At 37.4% G+C, this 27,593-nt stretch overlaps 1 protein-coding gene across 3 annotated transcripts in view; it reads left to right on the top strand.

The window, feature by feature from the left end:
* The window catches only part of LOC131436889 (potassium voltage-gated channel subfamily KQT member 1-like), a 444,267-nt gene that overhangs the window by 330,896 nt on the left and 85,778 nt on the right, over window positions 1-27,593 (top strand). For 2 of the 3 annotated variants that reach the window (XM_058605860.1, XM_058605861.1), the window contains exon 2: window positions 140-1,550. The exons of the other annotated variant lie outside the window; for it this stretch is intronic. In XM_058605860.1, the coding sequence (XP_058461843.1) occupies window positions 592-1,550 (959 nt within the window). In that variant the 5' untranslated portion in view covers window positions 140-591. The remainder of the gene's footprint in view (window positions 1-139; window positions 1,551-27,593) is intronic. 3 annotated transcript variants of the gene reach the window in all.

The raw sequence follows: 27,593 nt of genomic DNA, 5'->3' as shown, positions 1-27,593 counted from the left end.
GAACGACCCAAAACCAAGACCTAGAATTAGCTACGACTCGTGGGTGGCAGTAAAACAAGAGAGAGAAAATTAAAATAGAAATCTACCGAGCACAAGATTTAATTTTCTTAACCATTTCTTTAATTATCTCGTAAAACAGGTTTTCCCCGGCTGCCAGTCTGTTCGGGTATGTCTGTGTAAAAGAGTTTGTGAATACGTCTCCCTCGAAGCTAGCGGACCGGAAGTTAAGTCAGGACAAGAGTGCTTCAAGTTAATGAAAGTAAAACAGAAAGCTGCCGGCACCGTGGATCCGTGGACGGTGAAAAAACGGTGAACATAATGTTAACAGTGCCGTCACGGGCCGAACGAAATTGGCAGAATTCCAGTAGTGTCGATGCAACACCCGGGATGTGTCTATGGTGCTTCAGTCCGGTGAAAGTGTACCGGGTGAAGAAAAAGTGTTGCAACAAACGAGACTATATCGATAATAGCAGTAGTAGTGGCACTAGTTTCAGGTTATAAAGTGCATAGTTTTTTTGGCTGTTTTGGAATAAGGGTACATGCGAACGCCGACCCTGTTGCCGGCTTATAGGAGCTGCATCCAGGCGCCAAATGTTGTCGGTTGTGCTCAGTACGACCACGATTACAATGAACAGAGGCGAGCAGGAAAATCTCTTTCGGCAGTCACGTAATCTCAGACTGCAGCAAGAAGAAAAACAACAGCTTCAGTGTCAACAGAAACAGCAGCAGCAGCGGTACTTGAACAAACCACGTCATTTTTCGTATGGTAATATCCATCAGGTCAGCAATCTTCATATGCAAGCGTCCAATTCGCGATCATTTGGCGATGATCGCAGCAGCGATAATCGTCAATTTGCTGGTGTGGCTTGTGATGATCTGGTGCTCAGTGTGCTCAAATCTCCGATTAAGGAGACGACTAATCTACTCAGTAGTAGCAGCATCTGCGGTCAAATAGTATCGGCCAGTCCGAGCGCCGGTAGCAATGGTCTTGGAACAGGAGCAAACACAGGGACGGCCACTACACAGACATCGAGTCCTTGTGCCGGGTATCATGCTCTGCACGGCTCAGAAGATGAAATGATCGATGACATCGAGTCGGCAATAGAAACAACCGAACTGAACGCTGCCAAAGTGACAGAAGAACCGTCTTCCTCACCACGAGCATTGAAGTTCCTGCGACGGTTCCGAACTGGTAAAACGGGACGTTTCGCACCGCATCATAGACGTGTTCCAACACCCGCCCGTCGTAAGAACCGCAGTCGTTCCCGATCACGATCTAATGCGGACATTCTGGACGGGGTTACCACCGGTGATGATCCGTGCGATGTGCTGCCTGGCGACGATCCGTGTGACGACGGTGACGATGCTCCGCCAATCTCCCAGAAGGTCGGTGTTCCAGATCCGTACTATCCCATCGCACTGCCGATCGATCAAGCATTCAAAGCCAAATATGTTTTCCACCACCGTAGAGGCAAAACGGTACAGGAGCGGTTCTACGTGTTTCTCGAGCATCCGGTCGGCTGGCTCTGTTTTATATATCATTTTTCCGTGTAAGTACGACTTTAAAACATGCAATCAATCTCATTAAAATCCGAAACCATTCCCAACAACGACACCCGTTAATGGGTTTCGACACGAACAGGGCACAGTAATCAATTTTCTCCACCCGCCAGAAACGTCACGACACTTTTGGTGGGGTGAAATCAGGCTGCACGACACGAACATGTATAAAGCCGTGGTGCACTTGCCACGTCAAAATCAATCGATCGCCGTGCTTTACTACCACCCACCTTTCATTCATTCATCCATCCAATGCCTATTCGTTTCACATAACCATCGAAGGGTAAATGTAAACATCCGTTCGAGTAGTTCACTTAAAGATGAAGTAACGGCTTTTGATTGATCCTTTATCGTCAGCTGGTAGCTGACTGATGGCGTCGTTGGTATGCAATTTCTCAACCAAGCTAGAAATAGCTCACGGCGAATCCTTCCGGGCTGATAGCAGTAACGACTTTATCTGTCTGTTGCCGCTTCAACGATAATCGTTTTCGATGGTTCGTTGATAATGCGCTCTTTGAATGCTTTGCTATATTTATGCTTACGCGATTTTTGTGCTATGCAGACAAGTTTACACTTTTTAACACATAACGTCTGAGATCACCGGTAACGGTGAAATATGCCTCTTTTGTGGCCTAAAACGTTATCGATATGCTTCTAAAATTGTCTAGGACTCAAGATTTAGTCACGTTCGCTTGGTATTTAACATTATAACTTGACACATCAAACATGTGATTCGTGCAGATTGTGAGAATGTCACTATACCTACACTAGACTTGAATATTTTGCTTTAATGAACCACGTCAACTCCAATTCCAATTTGTTTTCATACATTCGTTTACCTCATTTTTAAATATATATTCCTTTGCCGATCTCATTCATTACCTATTGTCTATTGTCTATTGGCTATTGGCTATTGTCTATTGTCTATTGTCTATTGTCTATTGTCTATTGTCTATTGTCTATTGTCTATTGTCTATTGTCTATTGTCTATTGTCTATTGTCTATTGTCTATTGTCTATTGTCTATTGTCTATTGTCTATTGTCTATTGTCTATTGTCTATTGTCTATTGTCTATCGTCTATTGTCTATTGTCTATTGTCTATTGTCTATTGTCTATTGTCTATTGTCTATTGTCTATTGTCTATTGTCTATTGTCTATTGTCTATTGTCTATTGTCTATTGTCTATTGTCTATTGTCTATTGTCTATTGTCTATTGTCTATTGTCTATTGTCTATTGTCTATTGTCTATTGTCTATTGTCTATTGTCTATTGTCTATTGTCTATTGTCTATTGTCTATTGTCTATTGTCTATTGTCTATTGTCTATTGTCTATTGTCTATTGTCTATTGTCTATTGTCTATTGTCTATTGTCTATTGTCTATTGTCTATTGTCTATTGTCTATTGTCTATTGTCTATTGTCTATTGTCTATTGTCTATTGTCTATTGTCTATTGTCTATTGTCTATTGTCTATTGTCTATTGTCTATTGTCTATTGTCTATTGTCTATTGTCTATTGTCTATTGTCTATTGTCTATTGTCTATTGTCTATTGTCTATTGTCTATTGTCTATTGTCTATTGTCTATTGTCTATTGTCTATTGTCTATTGTCTATTGTCTATTGTCTATTGTCTATTGTCTATTGTCTATTGTCTATTGTCTATTGTCTATTGTCTATTGTCTATTGTCTATTGTCTATTGTCTATTGTCTATTGTCTATTGTCTATTGTCTATTGTCTATTGTCTATTGTCTATTGTCTATTGTCTATTGTCTATTGTCTATTGTCTATTGTCTATTGTCTATTGTCTATTGTCTATTGTCTATTGTCTATTGTCTATTGTCTATTGTCTATTGTCTATTGTCTATTGTCTATTGTCTATTGTCTATTGTCTATTGTCTATTGTCTATTGTCTATTGTCTATTGTCTATTGTCTATTGTCTATTGTCTATTGTCTATTGTCTATTGTCTATTGTCTATTGTCTATTGTCTATTGTCTATTGTCTATTGTCTATTGTCTATTGTCTATTGTCTATTGTCTATTGTCTATTGTCTATTGTCTATTGTCTATTGTCTATTGTCTATTGTCTATTGTCTATTGTCTATTGTCTATTGTCTATTGTCTATTGTCTATTGTCTATTGTCTATTGTCTATTGTCTATTGTCTATTGTCTATTGTCTATTGTCTATTGTCTATTGTCTATTGTCTATTGTCTATTGTCTATTGTCTATTGTCTATTGTCTATTGTCTATTGTCTATTGTCTATTGTCTATTGTCTATTGTCTATTGTCTATTGTCTATTGTCTATTGTCTATTGTCTATTGTCTATTGTCTATTGTCTATTGTCTATTGTCTATTGTCTATTGTCTATTGACTATTGTCTATTGTCTATTGTCTATTGTCTATTGTCTATTGTCTATTGTCTATTGTCTATTGTCTATTGTCTATTGTCTATTGTCTATTGTCTATTGTCTATTGTCTATTGTCTATTGTCTATTGTCTATTGTCTATTGTCTATTGTCTATTGTCTATTGTCTATTGTCTATTGTCTATTGTCTATTGTCTATTGTCTATTGTCTATTGTCTATTGTCTATTGTCTATTGTCTATTGTCTATTGTCTATTGTCTATTGTCTATTGTCTATTGTCTATTGTCTATTGTCTATTGTCTATTGTCTATTGTCTATTGTCTATTGTCTATTGTCTATTGTCTATTGTCTATTGTCTATTGTCTATTGTCTATTGTCTATTGTCTATTGTCTATTGTCTATTGTCTATTGTCTATTGTCTATTGTCTATTGTCTATTGTCTATTGTCTATTGTCTATTGTCTATTGTCTATTGTCTATTGTCTATTGTCTATTGTCTATTGTCTATTGTCTATTGTCTATTGTCTATTGTCTATTGTCTATTGTCTATTGTCTATTGTCTATTGTCTATTGTCTATTGTCTATTGTCTATTGTCTATTGTCTATTGTCTATTGTCTATTGTCTATTGTCTATTGTCTATAGTCTATTGTCTGCTCCCGGCTGCTCGGCCATCCATGGAAGTTGACCATCAATGTTAACTACCCTCTCTGAGCAGTGGTATAAGTCCACCAAACAGGTAAGCCGTGTGGCATCCGGCGGAATTATTTTTTACCAAGAATTGATCCACTGGTTTCCTGTTCCATGTCGTAAAAGGCCACAAAAATAGGAACTCCTAAGTCAAGGTGTATTTCCGTGCCGATGGCTGAATGGCTGCAGGAGGTTAAACATTGCAGTCGTGAACGGAATATCTTAGGTTTTTCTTCAAGGTGGTGTACTATCCCCACTTTTATGGAACCTAGTCGCTGATGGTTTGTTAAGGAAACTTAATAACCTTGGATTTCCGACTTATGGTTTTGCCGACGATTATCATATATTGATGACCGGTATAAGCATTAACACTCTCTTTGATTTAATGCAGCAAGCCCTGCGATCTGTTGAACAATGGTGTTGTCAGGTTGGATTATCTGTAAATCCGGGCAAAACATCAATGGTGCTTTTCACTCATCGTAGGATAATTACAGGAGCTCGTCCGTTGCAGTTCTTTGGTTCAGAGGTCACTGTGGTCGATCAAGTTAAATACGTCGGGGTTATTCTTGACTCAAAACTGAATTGGTCTGCTCACATTGACTTCAGGATTGAAAGAGCTTGCATGGCTTTCGGCCAATGCAGACGAGCTTTTGGAAAATCATTGGGACTCAAACCCAGATATATTCATTGGATCTACACAACTATTGTTAGGACAATTTTAGCATATGGTTGTCTTGTATGGTGGCAGAAAGGAGAAGTCGCGACAGTTCAGTCAAAGCTAAATCATCTCCAAAGGATGGTCCTAATGGCGATGACAGGAGCATTCACGACAACTCCTACTGCTGCTCTAGAGGCGCTACTGTGCATTAAACCACTACATGTGTTCCTAAAACAAGAAGCATTATCTTGTGCATACCGTCTTAGGGTTACAGGACTTTGGAACAGTAACCCATTAGATTATGCTACCAGCCACACTCGCTTGTGGTCTCAAATGGTTACGTGGGATGAGTATTTACTCGCTCCTAGTGACCAAACTCTCACATGCAGTTTTCCTTTTAAAACATTCAATGTGAGCTATCCTCTTCGTTAGGAATGGTTGTCTGGTTGTCTGGAACGACAACTTGATGAACACATAGTTTGTTTTACGGACGGTTCTCTGTTGAATGGTCGTGCTGGTGCTGGTGTCTACTGTCGAGAAATGAGGCTGAAGCAGTCTCATTCACTTGGTAGATACTGTACTGTGTTACAAGCAGAAATCTACGCAATTCTGTGTGGAGTACAATCGGCACTTCAGCAGAGGATCTGTGGTAAACGTATTTATTTTTGTTCCGACAGTCAGGCAGCCTTAAAAGCACTCAGTTCGAATGATTAACGGTCGAATCTAGTGATCGCATGTCGAACTCAAATTGAAGACCTCAGCATTTCAAATGCTGTTTACTTCTTATGGGTACTCGGCCATTCTGGTATTACTGGAAATGAATGGGCTGATGAGTTGGCTAGAGCTGGTACAACGAATGATTTCGTTGGTCCTGAACCAGCTTTACCACTTTCAACTAGTTGTATAAAGCACAAGATACGTTCTTGGGCTGCATCCAAACATGCCAGCTACTGGCGCAGCTTGCAAACTTGCGCTCAGACAAAAGCATTTCTACCAGATTTAAATCTGAAAATGTCAAAGTGTCTACTGCATTTCTCCAAGTATCATTGAAGTATTCTGGTCAGAGCTCTGACTGGACATTGCAAACTCAATTATCACATGACTACTATTCAACGTGCTGAATATTTTTCGTGTGATTTGTGTAAATGCGATTATGGTACTTCATATCATCTGATATGTAACTGTCCCGCATTGACGCAGCTACGTATCCGGGTTTTTGGTTCTCCATACATGGTTGAGTCTGTGTATGCGGAGCTAAAATTGAAGGATATTCTCTCGTTTCTCACCCAATGTGGTAAGGAGCTATAGTCAGAAGGGTTCATCGTTCTTCCTGGAGTGAATGAATCCCTTCTGTATTCACCTTAAATAGGGTTTAGCAGATTGTTTGGCATCCTTTTGGGGGGTACCGAATTTACTTCTGCTCGTACATACTGCGAGTCGTTCTGCATTCTTCCGGGAGTGCAGAATGGTGTCGCTTTTGTAAGATCTCTAAATCCTCTCGGGGGCTGGAGGTTTTATTAACAGCAGACTGTTCGGGACCTCGTAGAGGTTCAGAATTTACTTCTGCTTCCACTAAATGTGATCCTCAGCGGATTGTTCGGCATCCCTTAGGGGTGCAGAATTTACTTCTGCTTTTATGTGTTTTTGTGTCGTCAATTTTTCCCATCCTCCTAGTCCAACCCTTACCATTTCCTTTCAATCCTTCCCTCTTATATATCGGGAAAATGATGCTAAAAACAAATTGATAGCAAGGCACAAATCTCCAAATATCAAGGGGAACGTGCCATTTGAGCCAATTTGTTCTGATTCCTATTGTCTATTGTCTATTGTCTATTGTCTATTGTCTATTATCTATTGTCTATTGTCTATTGTCTATTGTCTATTGTCTATTGTTTATTGTCTATTGTCTATTGTCTATTGTCTATTGTCTATTGTCTATTGTCTATTGTCTATTGTCTATTGTCTATTGTCTATTGTCTATTGTCTATTGTCTATTGTCTATTGTCTATTGTCTATTGTCTATTGTCTATTGTCTATTGTCTATTGTCTATTGTCTATTGTCTATTGTCTATTGTCTATTGTCTATTGTCTATTGTCTATTGTCTATTGTCTATTGTCTATTGTCTATTGTCTATTGTCTATTGTCTATTGTCTATTGTCTATTGTCTATTGTCTATTGTCTATTGTCTATTGTCTATTGTCTATTGTCTATTGTCTATTGTCTTTTGTCTATTGTCTATTGTCTATTGTCTATTGTCTATTGTCTATTGTCTATTGTCTATTGTCTATTGTTTATTGTCTATTGTCTATTGTCTATTGTCTGTTGTCTATTGTCTATTGTCTATTGTCTATTGTCTATTGTCTATTGTCTATTGTCTATTGTCTATTGTCTATTGTCTATTGTCTATTGTCTATTGTCTATTGTCTATTGTCTATTGTCTATTGTCTATTGTCTATTGTCTATTGTCTATTGTCTATTGTCTATTGTCTATTGTCTAATGTCTATTGTCTATTGTCAGGATTATTATGTCAGGATTTTTTACCTTTCAAGTGTTTTCAAGCATTTTAGTAGTTTTTTCAAGCAGCGTTCAAAGTGTTTCGTGTAGTTTTACGGATGAATCTTCTTGAGCAGTTTATACGAGGTCTGTTCAAAAAGTTCCCGGAATTTTTTAATTGCGCGCGTCTGGAGAGTCCGGTGGTCAAAAAAAATTTTTTTTCATTGTGTCGGTACATATGTCCCTAATGTATGGTGAAATTTTCAGCTGTATTCATTGTTTACATTCTGTCAAGATTAAATCTTTCCCACACTTCAGACCACACGCACTTGACAAATTTCCATAAAACACGTACTCGACAAATTTCCACTCGACACCATGTCATGAAACCCAGAAACTCACTTGAAATATAAACTTCACCTACATAAAGCAATTAAAATGTCAGCACTTACTTCGACTCAACGAAAACACCGCGTTCATACGACAACAATAAATAAGGAAACATCAGCGTCAAATATCACCCAAAACAAAACAGTTATGTCATTTCCCGTTTCTCCACGTCCCACACCTCTCTCAAACAAGTGCCATACGACATGACCTAGAATAACAGTAACCCAGGAAAACACACTGACTCGAACCGACACTCACGAGAGTTAAACCTGACTACTCTCAACCTCCCCTATCTGTATCACACTCACACACTTGTCTAGAAACATTACTCACTCTCTCCTACTCAAATACAATACAATGACCGAGACATGTCATTGATTAAATCAGATTTACGCTGCGCGTTCTAACTCCTCCCCCCGGATTTTTAGCAATCCATACTGTAAAAATCAATTAGCCAAGTTAGGAGAGGATAGGATATAAATAAGTGATTGATTTAAATAAAAAATGATTATTCGTTTAAACTTGAACACACGAAGTTCTCATTAAACTGCTGAATTTTGATCAAAAAACAAACGCATTACCATCGTTCAGGAGCTGTTAAACGACGTCAACGACGATCCAAATTTACTTGAAAGGGTCATAACTGGTGATGAAACATGGGTGTACGGTTATGATGTCGAAACAAAAGCACAATCGTCCACGTTGAAGAGATAAAGGCAGAATCGCTGAGAGTGCTACAGAGCATTACAAAAAGTGACTGTCAGGGGTGTTTCGAAGACTAGAAAAAACGCTGGCATAAGTGTATTATATCTAGGGGGGATTACTTTGAAGGATGTAGACGATGTAGACGATGTAGATGTAGACGAATAAATAAATATTTTTTTAGAAAAATGAGAATTCCGGGTACTTTTTGAACAGACCTCGTACATTGAAATATTCAATATTCACCATCACACTCATATATGCATTTTTTAATATCCCTGTTACCTATTCTACTTAGAGTAACATATTTTTGGTATCCCGTAATATTCCTACTCAGAATAAAAATAATAGGAAAATATTAGCTCTTCAAACAATGGTCCACTTGAACAATAAGCCGCTGTTAGTTACACGAAAACATTTTTATTGTGCTCATATTCTATAGACGTTCTCTCAAACTATTCTTAGTTTGTTTGTATTACAACATTTCTCCAATTAGAAATCTATTTGCGAACTATTGATTGATCTCATGGAATTGTAATGAGAGATTTCAAACTGAAAAATGGCAGGCTTTGATTTGACAATTCCAGTTGTCATTATGAAAAAGAAATATCATGTATCGACGAATACGACGAGCAAGAATATCGCGGACTGGAACGTAAGATGATTTTTCTCGGGTTTTGACGCATGTCCAAGCGACATGATCGATATCGCGATAACCTTCGCTTCAGCACAATGACTAGTCTCGGAGAGTCCAACACGACGAAGATGTGAGTACATAGTGTAATGATTGAGCATGAGTCTGGACATTCACGGATGAAATCTCCTGAACCATGCCTTTGTCGATATTTTTAGAATAGTTAAGTTTATCCATCGATCCAGATCATCTTCATCCCAAAAAGCTTGCCTGCTGACAAGTGTCCCCTGACGAGGCGCGCTATAAAATTCCTTAAAATCAATAGGTCGTTTATACACACAGAAAAAAATTATGAATTTTACAGGTGATGTAATTCTACAACCGACACAATTCATAACAATTTAACTTGTCAAAAGACTAAATATTCCATTCCCACAGAACTTTACAGGCTCCGAGTGTAATTTGAATCCAGCTACCATTAGTCGCTATGTGGATTTATATGCATCAATAATCCATCGAGTCGATATGTGCTTCTATGGCACAGTCGATTACTGCCGTGCTTTGCGAGCTAATGTTTCTCGGTTCAAGCCGCGCTGTTTCTATCGATCTTTTGTTTTTTATTTCAAGCTGTGTGATTTTCAAATCACATAATTTTACATGTTCTTGAATATAAATTTGAGTGAAATACGACGCTCCATTTATGTGCATGTTATAAGATGTAAAACCACTAGATTTTTTCGAACTGTGCAGTTCACCCTCAAGAGCACTACACTTGGCTAAATTGTCCGCTCTTTCAGCCAAACTGAGCATCTGATAACAAACCATTCGTCTGAATCAATGTATCGAGATGTCAAGGAATAAATTATTCTACCAATAGCCAAATTCAGGACAACATTACATTCGGACTTCATGAGTTATGATTGGAAGTAACAGATGATAATTCCATTTCCGCCGAAAAGAATTATGTAACTCACTATGAATAGCAGAGGTAGTCTCGTATAACAAAGTGTTCTGAGCTTATATACCATTCAAAATACTCAACTTTACGATGCAGATGTCAGATCTGACGCATTGAAATTGGTATTTCAAAAATATTGAAACTAATCGATCAACCCACCTGCAGATAAAAAATTTCTTTTTAACACACTTAGTGATGTGACATTACCTTTCTTTTACCTTTTAAATAGTCTTGTTAAAACATTTGTAAGATTCTATCCTCGGGCATTAGTATTATGAGCATATCAAATAACATAATAGTATTCTTTTACCTCCGCGAAATTTTGTTGCGTTGAAAAATACTGGGATATGTCGGTTAAGTCTTATATAACATAAAATTCAGCCGAAGAATAATGTGCGGCTAAGGGGTGTATCGAAAATAAGCTATCCACAAATTTTTCTTTCATATTATTATAAAAAACGATACTTTATTCAAACTAAAAAAATTTTTTTTTTGAGCTCATGCATGTTCCCAGCTGCCTTATCAGTCTTCTTGAAAACCCTCTTCACGATTGCCCAGTAACGTTCGATGGGTCGAAGCTGAGGGCAATTTGGTGGACTGATATTTTTCTCAACGAAATTTATACCCTTTTCTGCAAGTCAATTTAGAGTGGTTTTGGCATAGTGAGCCGACGCTAAATCAGGCCAAAACAGTGGAGGTGTACTTTGTTTCTTATATAAAGGCAGCAATCTCTTCTGGAGACACTCAGATCGATAGATTTCTGCATTTATAGTTCCGGTAGTGTAAAAAATGGTTGACTTCAAACCACAGGAACATATTGCTTGCCATACCAGTACCTTTCGACCGAATTTCTCCACTTGAATCGACCTGTCCTCTTCGCTCACATCCTCCTCAAAGACGACAGTAAAGTATTGTGGACCTGGAAGGGTTTTTGAGTCCTTCTTTTACATAAGTCTCATCGTCCATCAAAACGCATGCATCCGGACACTGCAAAAGACGCGAATACAATATCCGGGCCCTTGTTGCTGCTCGTTTCTTCTGTTCTACACTTTGTTTCGGAATTTTCTGCTTCTTGTAGGTCTTCAGGTATTTTGCCTCTTGATACGCTGGATCATTCCGACACTCGTTCCTGCTTTTTTTAACCAAATCAATTGACATTGATTTGTTCTTCGTGATTAGAGATACCACTTTCTGGTCCAGTTTGGGGTTCGAAGAACCGGATTTTTTGCCTCTTCCTGGTAGCTCAACCAAAGAAAGTGTTCCCCAAACTTATTAATGATGGTTTTAACACTGGCATGATGATTCTCAAACCGCTTCGCAAATTTTCGTATAGTAATACCCTTCTCACTTAGCCATGTGTCCATAACCTTAATTTTCACTTTCTTTTCAATACGCGACATTTTGAAAACGCAGAATTTCAACCGCACAAACAAGTAAACAAACGAAAGCTGACAGCCAAACGCACAGCATGCTGTGATCTGAGCATAAAAACCCATCACAAATACATGCGAACAACACAAATGTATGTGGATAGCTTATTTTCGATACACTCCTTAGTCGGTTACGTCAATTATACTATTACATCTTCAGAACTGGAAGTGACAACAATTTAATTTACGAACTTTCGAACAAAATTCAATAGTAGCTAGCAAACGAGTCTAGATGTTTTAAAATCGGCTACGCCATTTCTGAGAAAATTGAGTGGTAATCAAACAACGCGTTTTGTTGCTAACGTCAAAGCAAAGTCTTGGCATTACATTCCCTTTGTGGAATTTGGCCTTTCTATTTCAACAGACTTCGCAGCCGATTCTTGGTGTACAGAATTATTGCATGGCTTGTATTACGATCCTACTGACACTATGAATCCTTCCAGGTCGGGGTTCGAACATATGACAACTGGCTTGTAAGACCAGCACCGTATGCATTGAACCGCCAACTCAGCATAGTCACTTATACCATTATATATCCGGAACCAGAAGTGAAAGCTATTTCATCTTTGAACTAGATCAATGGTCCAAAAATAGCTTTAAAATGAGGCTAAGTTTGTTGAAATCGATACCATTTTTTAAAGTGCACAGACATTCACACACACTCTGATATTTTCTGACCTCATCGAGTTATGTTTAATGGTATATAATACTATGGGTCTCCGAGGATCCGTTCAAAAGTTGGTTTTCCAGAAATTCAATTACCTTTCTATAAAAAAGGCAAAAAGATAAATATCCTAATCATGGATAAAAAAATTGTTTTTAAATTTTCCTTTAACGCGTACCGATCAATGCCTCAAAAATGAAATATTTCCTATTTTAACACTGTGCATGTGTGTGTGAACTGAAGCAAACCCTTTCCAACTGTCGTCCATACGCACTTTCATTCAATCATAAAAATCAGAATAACCGAATAAATTGAACTTTGAATTCATTCATTTAATGGTCAATGGTCAATTCAGCTCATTTCAAGACTCCTAAACACAAATCCAACACAGTTCTGTCAGCTAGAATATGATTAAGGGTTTTCAAATGAAAACAGTCATCGAAGAAATTCTCACGACATACACCACCTGATTAAAGCTCAAATCCCCCGTAGGGTGACAGAGAATTTAATCAGTTACCAGAAACCGTTCGACCAGCACACAGTTCATCAGTAGAAGAAGTCTGGCCTGACTTAGCAAAAGAACCGGTTTCGTCTATTCTCAGCAGTGCAGTGTGCTTTAGGACGATTAAACGACATATAAACGGACAATATGCTGGGCCAACCTTCCTCCATGCCTTGAATGTTTTGGAGCTATTTCTCAACAGACCTGTCTTATAACATGGCGTTCCGAACTACATTTCGATAGTCTTCCGTCGTCGCTTTTCTGCCTGTACATGTCCATGTGAGTAGACATTTCCACAGCTTCCGATTCGTTCGTTTTCTGGCCCACCTAGAGGCAGCCCCAGTAAGCCTACCTCCTACTCTCCTAATCTAAGAAGCATATTTTTATCTGTTCCAAAAAAGCCATGCTGAAATATCTTTTTCCTTCCTCCGATCGGTTCTGAATTACTGGTGAAGTAAGCCGAGGGCTGACATGTGATAGCAATGAGTACCACTGCCACAATTTTTGCAATTTTTTGTCCTGTTGGTAGCTTGGGGAAACAGAATCCCGTCCAACGAGCAGAGTGCAGTTCGGACTGCTTCCATACGGCACCGAGGTATCGAATACATCACGTTTTTTGCACCAACCAACTTTGGCCCAGCTCGGTACAACGTTACATGCCAGGGCGGATAATGATGACGGGTGAACGTCGAGAATTTTTCCGGAGCATGCGGTTTCGGGGTTCCACTTATTCCGACGCCCCATAACTTCTGGGACAAAATTAAAGCTCGTGCTTAAGCGAGTTTGCTTGTTATTGCGATGTGCTGTTAGCATCCTCCGCCTTTTGGCGTCAGCAAATTATGAGAAGCAGGAGAAGTACCCAACGCTATGGGTCATATAACGAGTTTAAATTATTCTTATGTTTTGTGCGATTCAACCCACACATTAAACTTGTGATGTTTGAGTTTGTACCAGTAATTGATAGCATCAATTGATCAAACCAGTTGAATAAAAACAAAATGTTACATATACCGTTTTTCGTAATTTTAAGTGCAATGAAACCAGTTAAAAATCGAAGGACATTTTCGACCGTTCAACGTATTCAACTCAATAAACTTTGTGTTGATGTACGATTCAAGAGAATATATATGAATCTGAGAGGGGAGGGGGGGGGGGTTCTATAGCTTACCTGAAATAAAACATGCGGGAGGGTAATGTCAGAGACATAACCGGATCGAAGTGAATACGGATAACATTGGCTCGCTGACACTCAAACTGCACCTTTATAAAGCACGATAAATAATATTAAGATAAAAAGTCCAATATCAAATATGATGACACACCACAAAAGTATATGAACTAAAAGAAAAAAATATTTGTCATTTAGAGCGACGATTCAAAAAAGAAAGCAATTCTCGTAAATTTGGCTCAAAACTGTTTCAATATTGAGAATGTATGCATTGTTTTATTCTCGCTGTAGTTACTATAGTTGTTAGTCTGTGCAAAAGTTTTCAAAAAGGTTTCAACAATAACCTAAAAACTATTGTATTACCTTTCAAAAAAATTGATTATAGCTGTTATGGAACAGGTAGTCATTGCTGAATTAATTACAAAACCCTTATGAATTTATTTAAAACTTAAAGGCATTGGAATTATTACTTGGGCATATGTTATATGTATATAGCATGATACACCACAAGAGAAATCCTTTGGGTTTGTTCGAACTGTTGACGTAGGACTACACAACTATTATCAAAATCACTGTTAATTTCTGTTCTGAGCATTTAGGTAGCAGTTATCTTTTCTGTTTCTCATATCCTTATTTGTATCACAGCTAAATATACTTTCGTTAATTTTTTTCCTGAATTTTGACTTTTCTGAAAAGTAGCGTTAGTTTGTTTGTGCTGGCTCCGCATAATTCATCTCGAAACTAGAAAGTTTTTATATGAGCACTTCCTAAGTAGCATTTCGTAACTAGTTCTGATAAGACTAATGTCGTTTTCGTTTTTAAATTGCACTACACCGGTGTAGCGAAAGCTGCACTGAAACCGTTCGTTTTTGCCAATTGCACTACACCAGTGCTACACTTTTTCTGCGCCGATACCACTGGTGTAGCACTCATTAAAAGTTTGGTGTAGCTCTGTGCAATGGAATCGTTTATGGTAGTCAATGGTTACTGTTTATGTTTTCGTCATTTTTGTTCGTTTATTCATGCCTCCGTGTAGCCCTGCACCGGTGTAGTGCAAATTAAAAACGAAAACGCCATAAGTTCAAAATATGTTGCAACATGAGCACGAACATTTTTTTTATGTTACAGTGGTTAAAACAAGGTAACAGCAATGTTTATTCATAACATAATTAATTACCAAATAGTTGCTTAAGTTCGCAATCTCCACATTATTCGCCGCAATTATGAATTATCATCTATTAGTTATTGTTACTTAATTCAAACATATCTTTAATCATGTGAAAATCGTAACTGTGAATTGATATACCAGTAACATAGATATTAAAGGATTATAACATACAATTTCTGCATTGATTCAGTTGCAAGAACTTAAGTAATGTAATGTAATTGAGCAGTCTGGTGAAAAATGGGTGCGTAAATGGTTCTAAAAACTATATATATATATATATATATATATATATATATATATATATATATATATATATATATATATATATATATATATATATATATATATATATATATATATATATATATATATATATATATATATATATATATATATATATATATATATATATATATATATATATATATATATATATATATATATATATATATAAAGGAATGTAAGTTTGTATGTTTGTAACGCCATAACTTCGGAACTACTGACCGGATTGCCACCAAACTTGGCACAGGTATTTCTTGTATTTCAGAGATGGTTTAAGGAATATTTTTATAGGGGAGTGAGCGTAGCAAGTGTCATAAACAAGGGGGGGGGGGTCATGAAAAATTCATATAACTTGACAAGAATCGATACGTTTTGAAGACCATAGAAACATTTTGCATATCTTAGATACTATACTATACGGGGAAAGGATGTAGCAAGTGCCTTTAAAAAGGGGGGTGTAATGTTTAAAACTGCATAAAGCCGAAACTACTGAACGGATTGCCACCAAACTTGACACAGATACTTCTTGCTCTTCTGAGAAGGTCATAAGGGTATTTTAATGAGGGAGGGAGCGTAGTAAGTGTCCTTAATAGGGGGAGTCAAGAGAAAATTTGTTTAATTTGACGAGAATCTATACTTTTTAAAGATCATAAAAACAGTTTGCATATATAAGATATGATTATATTGGGGGGTGGATGTAGCAAGTGCTTTTAAAAAGGGGGGTGTAATGTTTGTATAACATAACTTCGGAACTACAGAGCGGATTACTAACAAACTAGACACATGTACTTCTTGCTCTTCATAGATGGTTTAAGAAGTATTTTTATAGGGGAGAGTGCGTAGCAAGTGTCATAAACAAGAGGGGGGTCATGGAAAAATTCATATAGCTTGACAAAAATCTATACGTTTTGAAGACTATAGAAACATTTTGCATACCTTAGATATGACTATACGGGAGAGGGATGTAGCAAGTGCCTTAAATAGGGGGTGTAATGTTTGCAACGGCATAACTCCGAAAGTACTTAACGGATTGCTATCAAACTTGTCACATGTACATCTTGCTATTCAGAGATAGTCATAAGCGGGGGAGGGGTCATGAAAAAGTTAATAGAACTTGATGAAAATCGATGTTTTTTGAGGACCTTAGAAACATTTTGCATACCATAAATATGATTTAATGGGGGATGGATGTAACAGGTGCCTTTAAAAAGGGGGATGTAATGTTTGTAACGGCATAACTCCGGAACTACTGAACGGATTGCTATCAAATTTGGTACAGATACTTCTTGCTCTACAGAGATGATCATTAGAACATTTTCAGCAGGGAAAGTGTGTAGCAAGTGTCCTTAACATGAGGGGAGAGAGTAAATGACGAAATTTATATAATTTCAAGAGAATCGACCTTTAGACTAGAAGGAGGGGTTTTTGAAAATAAATTTTCATCTCTCATTTTTTGTAAAACAAGAGAAAGGCAAGAATTTCAAGGTCGTGGTAGATAGTATTTCTGTTATTAATTCGAATGCAACACAATTTTGTTTAAATAATTTCAAAAGATCTGGTTTCATTTTGCCGGGGAATTCAAAGAACTAAGGGAAACTAATCTTTGTCTGCTTATAAACGCGAGTGTATTTAAGTCTAAGCATAACTATGAAACAACTAAACAAATCGCCACCAAGTTTGACACATGTACCAAAGGAGGGAATCGATATTTTTTTGAAAATCACAGATACCTTCTATACTACTCAGGGTAATCATGGAGGAGATCTGTAGTAAGTTCACTGACAAAAAGGAAATTAAATCAAAATAGATTATAAGGTTATTTTGAGAATGGAAATAAGTTTACAACAACATTTGTATTATCTAAATCCTCATTCTATAGGTTTTCCTCCCCGGTGAACGAACAAAATGGTTAAAGCCGGGGTAAAATAAATTATATAAAAAAGTTATTCTATAGTACGAATGTAGTCATGATGTTAAAAAGCCTTTCGATATAAAATAATCATTATCAGATGGAAAATTTTGAGCAATTACGTGGAAATAATGATGTCATAAAATTTTTCATAAAGAGAAGGGAGTAGCAAGTGTTAATAGCCATGGAAGCCAAAGGTATTGTAGATCGAATGTGACGAAGAAGTACGGAAGTACGTTACAAGCACATATTCATAATAATTCAAGTACGTTACAAGCACATATACATATGAAACTCGGAGGTTACTAAGAAGGTATTTATAGAGAGCAAGATGTTTTGAATGTTTCTAACAAAAGTGTTCAAATATAAAACTGACCTAATTTGTGGAGAATATCATGAAAATTATGATTATTGTGAGATCTGAGATGGGACACTAATCATTCGCAATCTGAACATGAACGGAGTGTTGTTCAATCGGGTTTCCGTCTAAGTTATGTTTCACTACAATCAGAGTATTTCACTAAGCAGGACAACTTCGAGAATTTTTTTCAGCCCCCCTCCCTTCACGAAACATTTCCGAGCAACGCCGGGTAATTCAGCTAGTGTATATAAAAAGTTACCTGCACATTTAACACAACCACAGTAGCTAATGGAAAAAGTACACCCGTTTCTCACTAGAGGTGTCTGTGTCTCCGTACAGTGAGAATATAATATTTAGTTTATTTTTCATATGGCGACATGATATTCGAATTGCGATACATGTGTCGTATTCATATGGATTGGCTCATGAAGTCCCCATTACCTACCTTCTGTGTGCTGAATTGGTGATTACATAGAACTAAACATTTTAAATTAAAACCGAAAATGTTGGTGCTTTCGTGCAATACTGTGAAGATGTTCGAAATGCTAGTGGTGAGATTTCTTTAAGTGACATAATGAGTCCACCTGAACAGTGAACAAGCAAATTTGTCGTTATTATGCCGAGACGAACCCGTTGAGAAGCCCCTCCATTAATTTTAAATGTATTTGCCTTTCTCATATAGACAGGCTATACAATCACTGTGAAATCCGACTTTTGAACCGAGACCAGAAGAGCTGAATGACGTATACCATTAGATTTTACTGAAAAGACTTAAGATGCCATAAGAATATTCCAATTTTCATTCTGATCAAACCCTTGGTTTCGGAGGTAGTGTGCTTAGTGTAAAAATGTCAGTTTCAACAATATTGTTATCATGAGCTTTATATTGGCTAGTGAATTTCTCTACCATGAGAGTCTGTAACCGAATAAACCAGTGATAGTCCCATAAATGATTTGCTGAATTTTATATTTTTATGATTAATTTTATTCTCTCTTGTTCATGAAAAATAATTTCTGCGGTTGTCGCTGGATGGTGGTTCTGTATTTTAAATGGCTGTAGAGTTGCTATTTCATGTAAATAAATGTAACATCATAATACTAATTTGAAACTTAATCTAATTTAGAAAATTTTCCCAAATAATTTACTATTTGATAAACTAATTGCACAACAAATTTTTATCAAGCGGTCGCCTCACTCACCTCACCCTCACAACGGTTCTACTAATACATCAATTCCGATATTGATTATTACAGAGAACTGCATTTTCCTGAATTGCATCTTATGAGCATTTTCAGGTTAAATTTCTATTATTTTAATCCGATCTGTGTTGTAGCTGCTCATGTATTTTTTCTTGTTATGGTGTTTAATATGTTTACCGATTAGTCTCCTGTGCACTTCCAGTGCTAGCGTTAGCTTAGTCGTTCTGCTGAGAATGTGTTCCTAATTTCATGATAAACAAACAACCGACCGCAACAAAGCAACTGGAAAATCAATAAAACATTAATTTACTACCACTGTGCTATTTCTGATCGACGAAGGAAAGCATAGTTCTCACGAAAGCGCACCGGTTTCATGCTGTACGGGTACGAAACCAGGCCATTTCAGGTTGCCTTCCGTGACGGTTGGCAAACAAATGCCAGGATTTTGTTGACTTTGGAATCACCGGCACCGACCTTGGATGGTAGTTCCTATCCGATCCAAATGTGGTACGTCGTGTAACCTGGTTTTGATCTATTATTGTCAGTATGAACGACGTGCACGAGTGAATTGGGAGCTGTTTGTCATTGTCACTATTCACCATCCACGGATAATTATTGGTCGCCATCAAATTTTTCATGGGAAACATAATAAAAAAAAGTCATACGCAGTCACAGCATCGTGATCTAGTCACGTACATACAAAAGAACCAGTTTAGGCAACAATCTGGAAAGTCATTCATGATTATCGACTTCAACAATCTACGAAGCAACATATTAATCGAAAGCTGCAAAGTTTTGAATCGGATTACTTTCACTCCACTCCACGAGTGGAAATCCGTCAGCCTAGCAATGCATTTACCGCATCAATCCCGGTTTAGATACATCGTCGTATGCTTCGACAAAGTAATCCGGAAAAAACAGAAACATTTTTCTCAAAGCTCCCGTTACGATGGATTCTTGTCAGCTGTGTCATATCGGAGTGGTATGTTTTACCGTTTATCGTTTCAACGTTTTTGCTTCGAATTGAGTGATGTAACATTCATATTAAACCAACCCCACTCCATGAATTGAAAGATCCTTGATTCTATCTTAGGCCCGTTCGTGCTGTATTATTTTTACCACCTCTCGTTACAGCTCTCTCTAGGATATGTTTTTTTACTCTTGGCTCATATGATTTCTTCGTGTATATTTAGCTATGACAATTCGGGTTTCACGATCCATAAATCACATAACAACAGCAAATCTTTTGAGGACGTGTGCGCTAGTTAAGGAGAAGTTACTACCTGTTACACGTATCTAGTGAGACAATGTTGTGATTTTTGACCGGTTTCATAGATTCTGAAGCCAAGATGCAAACCTGAACGCTTGTGTTAGCTTCCTTTCATCAAATCAGACGTCAAACAGATCCTCACTGTATTGTTTTTCATCGGTAAATCCCTCCTGAATACTTCGAAGAAGTTTCAGAAAAGGAAGGTCAACAAATGTGTCCTTGGTGTGGAAGGCGCTCTGTGGGTACGCAAATTTAGCAAGCATTACTAACGACTGGCACCATCAACGGCTGAATGTATTAATAAGAATGTCCGTCAGCAGTATGCTATCAAACGACGAGGACTTATTTTGAACACTAGGTTCTGGTTCCTTGTCCTTTTATGAGGCTAATATATCCGAAAAGGATGAAATCCTCCTCGCAGACGAACCATGATTCAGGTATTATGACTGACGTTGAATTTCTCGGCGAATTCCACTCTGTTGCTTGCTGCGCTTCTTGTAAGTTGATACCATGCCACCAGGCCCGTACCCAGGATTTTGTTTAAGGAGGATAAAAAGATAAAAAATTATGTTACTGAGGATTGCTTATGTACATAATTTTCGGAGCGCCTTTTACCGGTGTTTTCAACAGACACTGGAACTATCATTATAAAGTATTTTATTTAAATTTGTAACTGTGACCGAAAGAAGGTTATTGTGTTACATTTCTTAACGTTTACTGTCATGCCATTTCAGTCGCACATGTCTAAGATTTTTTAAATGTCCATTCCTAGAGCACAAAAATCCACAAGACTTGTGAAAGGTTTCGTGAAGTGGTCTGAGATAGCTCCCTTACTCCGATTCGTGGAGAACGAAAAACAGGTTCTAAATTTGTAAGTCATATCAGTTGATGGGCATACAAACTTACTCTGGCTATACAGGTTTCGGTATCAGGTTCCGGAAGTAGCGGTCTAAAATTCCAAAACGAAACTCAAATCGATTTCTCAGAGACGACTTGAGGTTTTGGAACAAATAATAGTTCGAAGAAGCCAAATCAGGTGAACAAGGTGGATGGGCAAGTAACTGGAGCCCTAAACCGTTGATTATAACTGTAGTTGTACTTTATGTAAGGCCCTTTCACAGCGATTTCGGTCTTTCATCGCTCCATTAATGCACCCTAATGCTTGCATTGAGGTAATTCTCCAAAAGTATACCATGACAATCCCAGGAACCCAGTCACTCGTGCCGCTTCAAAGCACGACTTCAGTCCATTGTCAAGTAATCATTTTGTTCTCTAGCGTATAGTAATGAATCCATCCAAACATTTACTAGAAGTGCACTCGCGTTCGTCCTTTTAGTCCTAAATAAGTATATGTGGGATCCAACGGCTGAATAACTTCCTCATCTGCAGGATCTTGCCCAACTTGGTGAGTTCGTGCACTTTCTCATTCCGGTCATCCAGTACAATTTAGTGTATTTTTTATTATTGTCGTTTATTGTGCCCTCAGCTTCGACCCATCGAACATTACTGGGCAGTCGTGAAGAGGGTCTTCAAGAATACTAATAAGGCAGCTGGGAACATGCAGGAGTTCAACAAAATTTGGGCTCAAATGTCCAAAAAATGCGATGCAACACTTGTCCGGAACTTGATGAAGAGCGTTGGATCAAAAGTTAGAAAATTCGTGAAGGAATAACTTAAATTTAATAACAATAACAGTTCGGCTGAAAAGTTCGTATCGTTTAATAGAAACACACATTTTTTTGCCAAAATTCGTTTTTATTATTCAATATAATTGCCATCAGAGGCGATACAGCGATTATAGCGATCTAACAACTTTTCGATACCATTTTTGTAGTACGATTTGTCCTTTGCCTCAAAATAGGCCTCAGTTCAAGCGATTACCTCTTCATTGCTTCTAAATTTTTTACCAGCGAGCATTCTCTTGAGGTCTGAGAACAGGAAAAAGTCACTAGGGGCCAAATCTGGAGAATACGGTGGATGAGGGAGCAATTCGAAGCCCAATTCGTTCAATTTCAGCATGGTTTTTCGTTGTTGTTTTTGATCGATTGTGAGCTCACGCGGCACCCATTTTGCACAAAGCTTTCTCATATCCAAATATTCGTGAATAATATGTCCAACACGTTCCTTTCATATCTTTAGGGTGTCAGCTATCTCGATCAACTTCACTTTACGGTCATTGAAAATCATTTTGTGGATTTTTTTCACGTTTTCATCGGTAACAGCCTCTTTTGGACGTCCACTGCGTTCATCGTCTTCGGTGCTCATATGACCAGTACGAAGTTTAGCAAACCACTTACGAATTGTTGCTTCGCCCGGTGCAGAGTCTGGATAACACTCATCAAGCCATTTTTTTGGTATCGGCGGCACATTTTTTCATCAAAAAGTAGTGTTTCATCAACACACGAAATTCCTTTTTTTCCATTTTTTCACAATAACAAAAGTAGCTTCACTCAAAATGCAATATCTCACAAACTAATAATCAGACAGCTGTCAAATTTATACACGTATCTTTTGAAGGTTGGTACTAACTGAACATGGTATGGATTTAATTCTAGTGGCGCCCTCTCATAGAAACGATACGAACTTTTCAGCCGATCTGTTAAATGATCAATTTTTAGTTTGAATAAAATATCGTTGTTTATAATAATTTGAAAGGAAAATTTGTGGATAGTTTATTTTCGATACACTCCTAATTTCGGGAGGGACCAGCCCCACCTCTGGCATGCCACTGACGTGCAACTTTGAATTTTCTTTGGAACAAAATGAATCATGGCGAAATTTTTTGCATTAAGAGATGAAACATTTCAAAACATTTGTTGTCAGAAAATTCCGGATTCTTCGGGATGAGTGGATCTAGAATGTTCACTTCACAGTAAAATAAACAGTGTGTTAAGATATTACATTATTGAAGATTTATATAAGACTTTGAAATGTTAAAGACTCATCATCAAGTAGTTCCGAAAACGAAAATCGGGTACAAATAGAACAGCAGTAGATGGAAACACAATCATTTTTACTTAAAGTAATTTGTAAAAATCAGTTCAGCCAACGACTATTTCTGAAGATTTCGGAACTTTGAATCGAGTCTTATGGCTTTTATACATTTTAGAGTGATACTGATCCACACTAATCATTGATATTCCAGAACAATTTATCGGATCCTAATAAAACGTAAATTCACGCAAACTCTTGCTTTATTTGTATATCATTTATTTTTCCTCCGAAGAGACGAACCAGCCACCGGCTGAAAGTCTCTTTAATAAAGAAAACTAACTAACTAACTATTTTTCCTCGGCTTCAAACTTTGTGGTCGTTCACCAGGGGGCAAACTCTTACTGATTTTGACGATCTAAAAGTATATTTGGAGCTAACACGAATCGATAAACAAATAGCCAAATGTGTATTTTCATTTAAATGGTCCGAGACAGAAAACCGTACTCCTCCAGCAAAAATCATTGCCAGAAAGTCATTCTTCTTATCCATTCGTAAATCACGTTTTTCCTCTTCCGTGCTAAAACACCAGTGAAATCTATGTTGTTTCAGCTCGGATTGGGAAAAGTATTTTGCATTCAAAATATCCATCTCCGAATGCACAACAAATTTTATATCAATCAAATTGGCAGAACAAACAGATATATGCAAATATTTAATGGAAGCTGTTCCCCCTACGTACACATCGGAAATCGTTGCCGTGCGCGACTATCGCGGGAATAAAATTACCTTCCGGAGTGCGAAAGAATCCCATCAAATGCAAGGGTAAAACGCGTCGATTGATATCTGACATTTGACGATTGTTCAGTTTGTTTTCATGTATGTTGGGTCGCTGCTTCGTTGCGAAAATAAAAGTGTAGATAACGGCTTTCGAAGTTTGCAGAATGGCTACACTCAACATTTTCGGAGTGATAGATAAATAAACTCTGCATAAGCTTACATTAAAGTAATGGACTTGGGTTCTAGCCTTATAAGAGTACGAAGGAGAAAGAATCGCAGGAAGTTGAGCATAAAGATACGTACTTCGGCGGTTGGTGAGTTTGATTGTATATAGGATGCCAGTGTAAGTAGTGTTCAGTCCATCTATATCAGTACGATGGTTTATGGTGTTAGATATGTTTGTGATATGGCACATTTCAAGTATTGGTAGAGATTATGACCAGTAGGTTCTGTCAGTGATTTTGGCTTCAGAGAGCTTGAATGCATGGTTGTGTTTGACAGTGTTAGTGATTGCCGATAATTTGACAGAGAGCGGCTCCATATTTCTCTACATTGTATACAACATCGTCATTCTTGTAGATGCTTCAAGAACTCGCTGCCTCTCAATGCATGAACCGTGAGAGAATTTTTGTACATTTCTTTGTTCCACCTCATACTCTGATTATTTCGCGACCCTTTCCCAAATAGATACAGTTTTGCAATAATCGGCACTGTGTGGAATTTACCAAGAGAGAATCGCAAGTTGACAATTATCGCAGAAAATCGAATCGATGATTCGACATGATGATTCTTAGGGGCTGCGGTCCACTAGGAGATTGATAATACCTATTATCTTTCTCCAAACAGTACCAGCCTAAATGTCGTTTAGAATCCAGTGAGCTAGTTTGGAAAATAAGCCAAGAATAGATCCACTGGGTTCCTGCTTCAATGTCGTACAAGGAGACAATTGCGGGAGTTTCTTTTTCCTTTCAGTTATCAGATATTTCCAACGTTTCACTTCTGATTACTCTATTTTATTAAATTATCTTTTAACTAAACTTATCAATTTGCGGCTAGCTTCGGAGAAAAGTTTTATTTCGTATGTTTTCTTATTCATGTTATTGCTTGTCTTTCAAGATTATAAATTGAATGATAAAAACCAAATCTAAATCCGATTCATTTTTTTATTTTGTAGCAGGTAATTCCGTTTAAAAAAATGGAAAGTTTTTATTCGTTACGCGAAAGTATTTTAAATTTACTGAAGGAAAATTTCACGAATAAGAACTGTGAAAAAAGAGTTTCCGGAGCATTAGTATCAGAAATTGTTGATACGTTCACTCGGGAAGCCAGTTACTGAAATTTATACTAACAAATATCCAGTGACACTTGTGGAGTGCGCAGTAGTATATACGGCATTTAGTACCAACAAGTGTTGGAATAACATCCCTTCCCGTTCCTTTGTCGATCTACGTTCGGGCCTGGCTAAATTCTGGGGTTACCAGAAGACGTACATTAAAGGATGATTTACCAGTCCCAGGTCGGATCATCTAGAAATTCCCTATACAATTTCAGCTAATCCCGATCATTAACGGAGGAGCAACCAGAGGTGGTCGCTCAAGCTCGAAGATTCCACATGATGATTCTCATACTGGGTTGCAATATTTCAAAACCCTTGTGCGTACTCAAGTAGCAATCCGCAACTAGTTCTGATACGACTAAGTCTAAACTATGTTGCAACGAGAGCACAAACAGTTATACTGGTTAAAACAAGGTGACAGCAATGTTTCTTCTTAACATTACTAGTTACGAAAAAGTCATTTGTGTTTCAAATAACCACATCTTTTTATCATATTGAATTAATTTTAATGTATAAGCTATCGTTACTTAATCCAAACATATCTTTAATCACAACTATGCTCCTAGCTACTAGTTGAAAATATGTTTATTTGACTTCAACAGTAGCAACCCGTAACTAGTTCTGATATTACTTAGCCCAACTATGGTGCAACAAGAGCACGAACATGTTTTTTATGTTATACTGGTTAAAACAAGGTGACGGCAGTGTTTCTTTACAACATAAACATTGAACTAGCTATCATTTGTAAGTTATCGTTACTTGATTCTAACATATCTTTAATCACAGTTTTAGCTACTAGTTGAGAAAAGGTTTATTATCCGTCGTGAAACCATTATAAATACGTAAGCGTACATGTAAATCGTGACAGTGAATTGATGTAGCAATAACTAAGATATTATAAGATTATAACATACAATTTCGGCATTGATTCATATAGCTATCGGTTGGTTTTCCTAACGTAATAATAACGAAAATGCAACCTAAAAACCTTTTCATTGTTGATAGAAAAGTATTCTGGATTCATTCAGTTTTTATAATGTTGATGGTGACAAAATTTCAACTAGTTTACTTGAAAACAAGTTATTTTCAAGTTATGGAAAAATAAGGTATTAGGTATTAGATATGGTATTGAATTAGGAAAATATTAATTGTTTTAAATCTGTTAGGTGATTTTTGCCAGATTTGCTTAGTTCTTATATCCCCATGCTGGGGACACTCTCTTCCATTGAAGCAAAGTCTTGGCATTACATTCCTTTGGTGGAATTTGGCCTTTCTGTTTCACCAGACTTCGCAGCCGATTCTTAGTGTACAGAATCATCGCATGGCTAGTACTATGGATCCTACTGACACTAAGAATCCTTCCAAATCGGGGCTCGAACATACGACGTCTGGTTTGTAAGACCAGCGTCTTATCCATTGAACCGCCAACCCGGGACATTCTCTTCCATTGAAAAATACTCTTATGAAATCTCTGAAGAGCAAGAAGTACCTGTGTCACATTCGGTAAGAGTACGTTAAATTATACTGGAGTTATAAGCATGTGCCAATATTATTCATGTAGCGATTGTAGTGCCATACAATAGTAAAAAAATTCTATCGCAATTATCCACTGCCCGTATAGAATCGAATCGCAAAACGAAAATGAGCGACCGTTTGTTGCTACAGAACCAATTCTCACAGCAGCGTGCTAACCCGTAATGTTCAGACGGGTCATCGAGAGAAATTCGCTCTCGCACTATGTTCTATGTTCTCCATTCTATGTTAAATAAATCATGTCGTTTTTTTGTTGCTGAGATGATATCCGTCTCTCTTTGATGACACTGATTTAATCATGTGAAGAGTTTCTAGAGAGCGTTCTCTGATACGATAAATGCCATCCTTGGTGTTTGATCATATGTTCGATGAGATCTGTTTTCTCCCCAAGACTTCTTAGTTTCAGGTATTGGTTTATGTAGCTTTTATGCCCGTAGAGCCTCGTTTTTAGTTGATTGCGCGTCATACCTATGAAGCACATATTACAGTCATCGCATGATAGGCTGTAAATGAAATTAGATTGTAGCAAAGAATCTATTAGGTTTTAGCTGCTGGGTGGGGATCGGGCTGTCGTTTTGATAGGTTCCTGCATTATTTTGAGTTGTGAA

The sequence above is a fragment of the Malaya genurostris genome, chromosome 3 (assembly GCF_030247185.1).
Source record: "Malaya genurostris strain Urasoe2022 chromosome 3, Malgen_1.1, whole genome shotgun sequence".
In the NCBI taxonomy this organism is placed as follows: Eukaryota; Metazoa; Arthropoda; class Insecta; order Diptera; family Culicidae; genus Malaya; species Malaya genurostris.
This window is presented reverse-complemented; position numbering and strand designations above follow the sequence as displayed.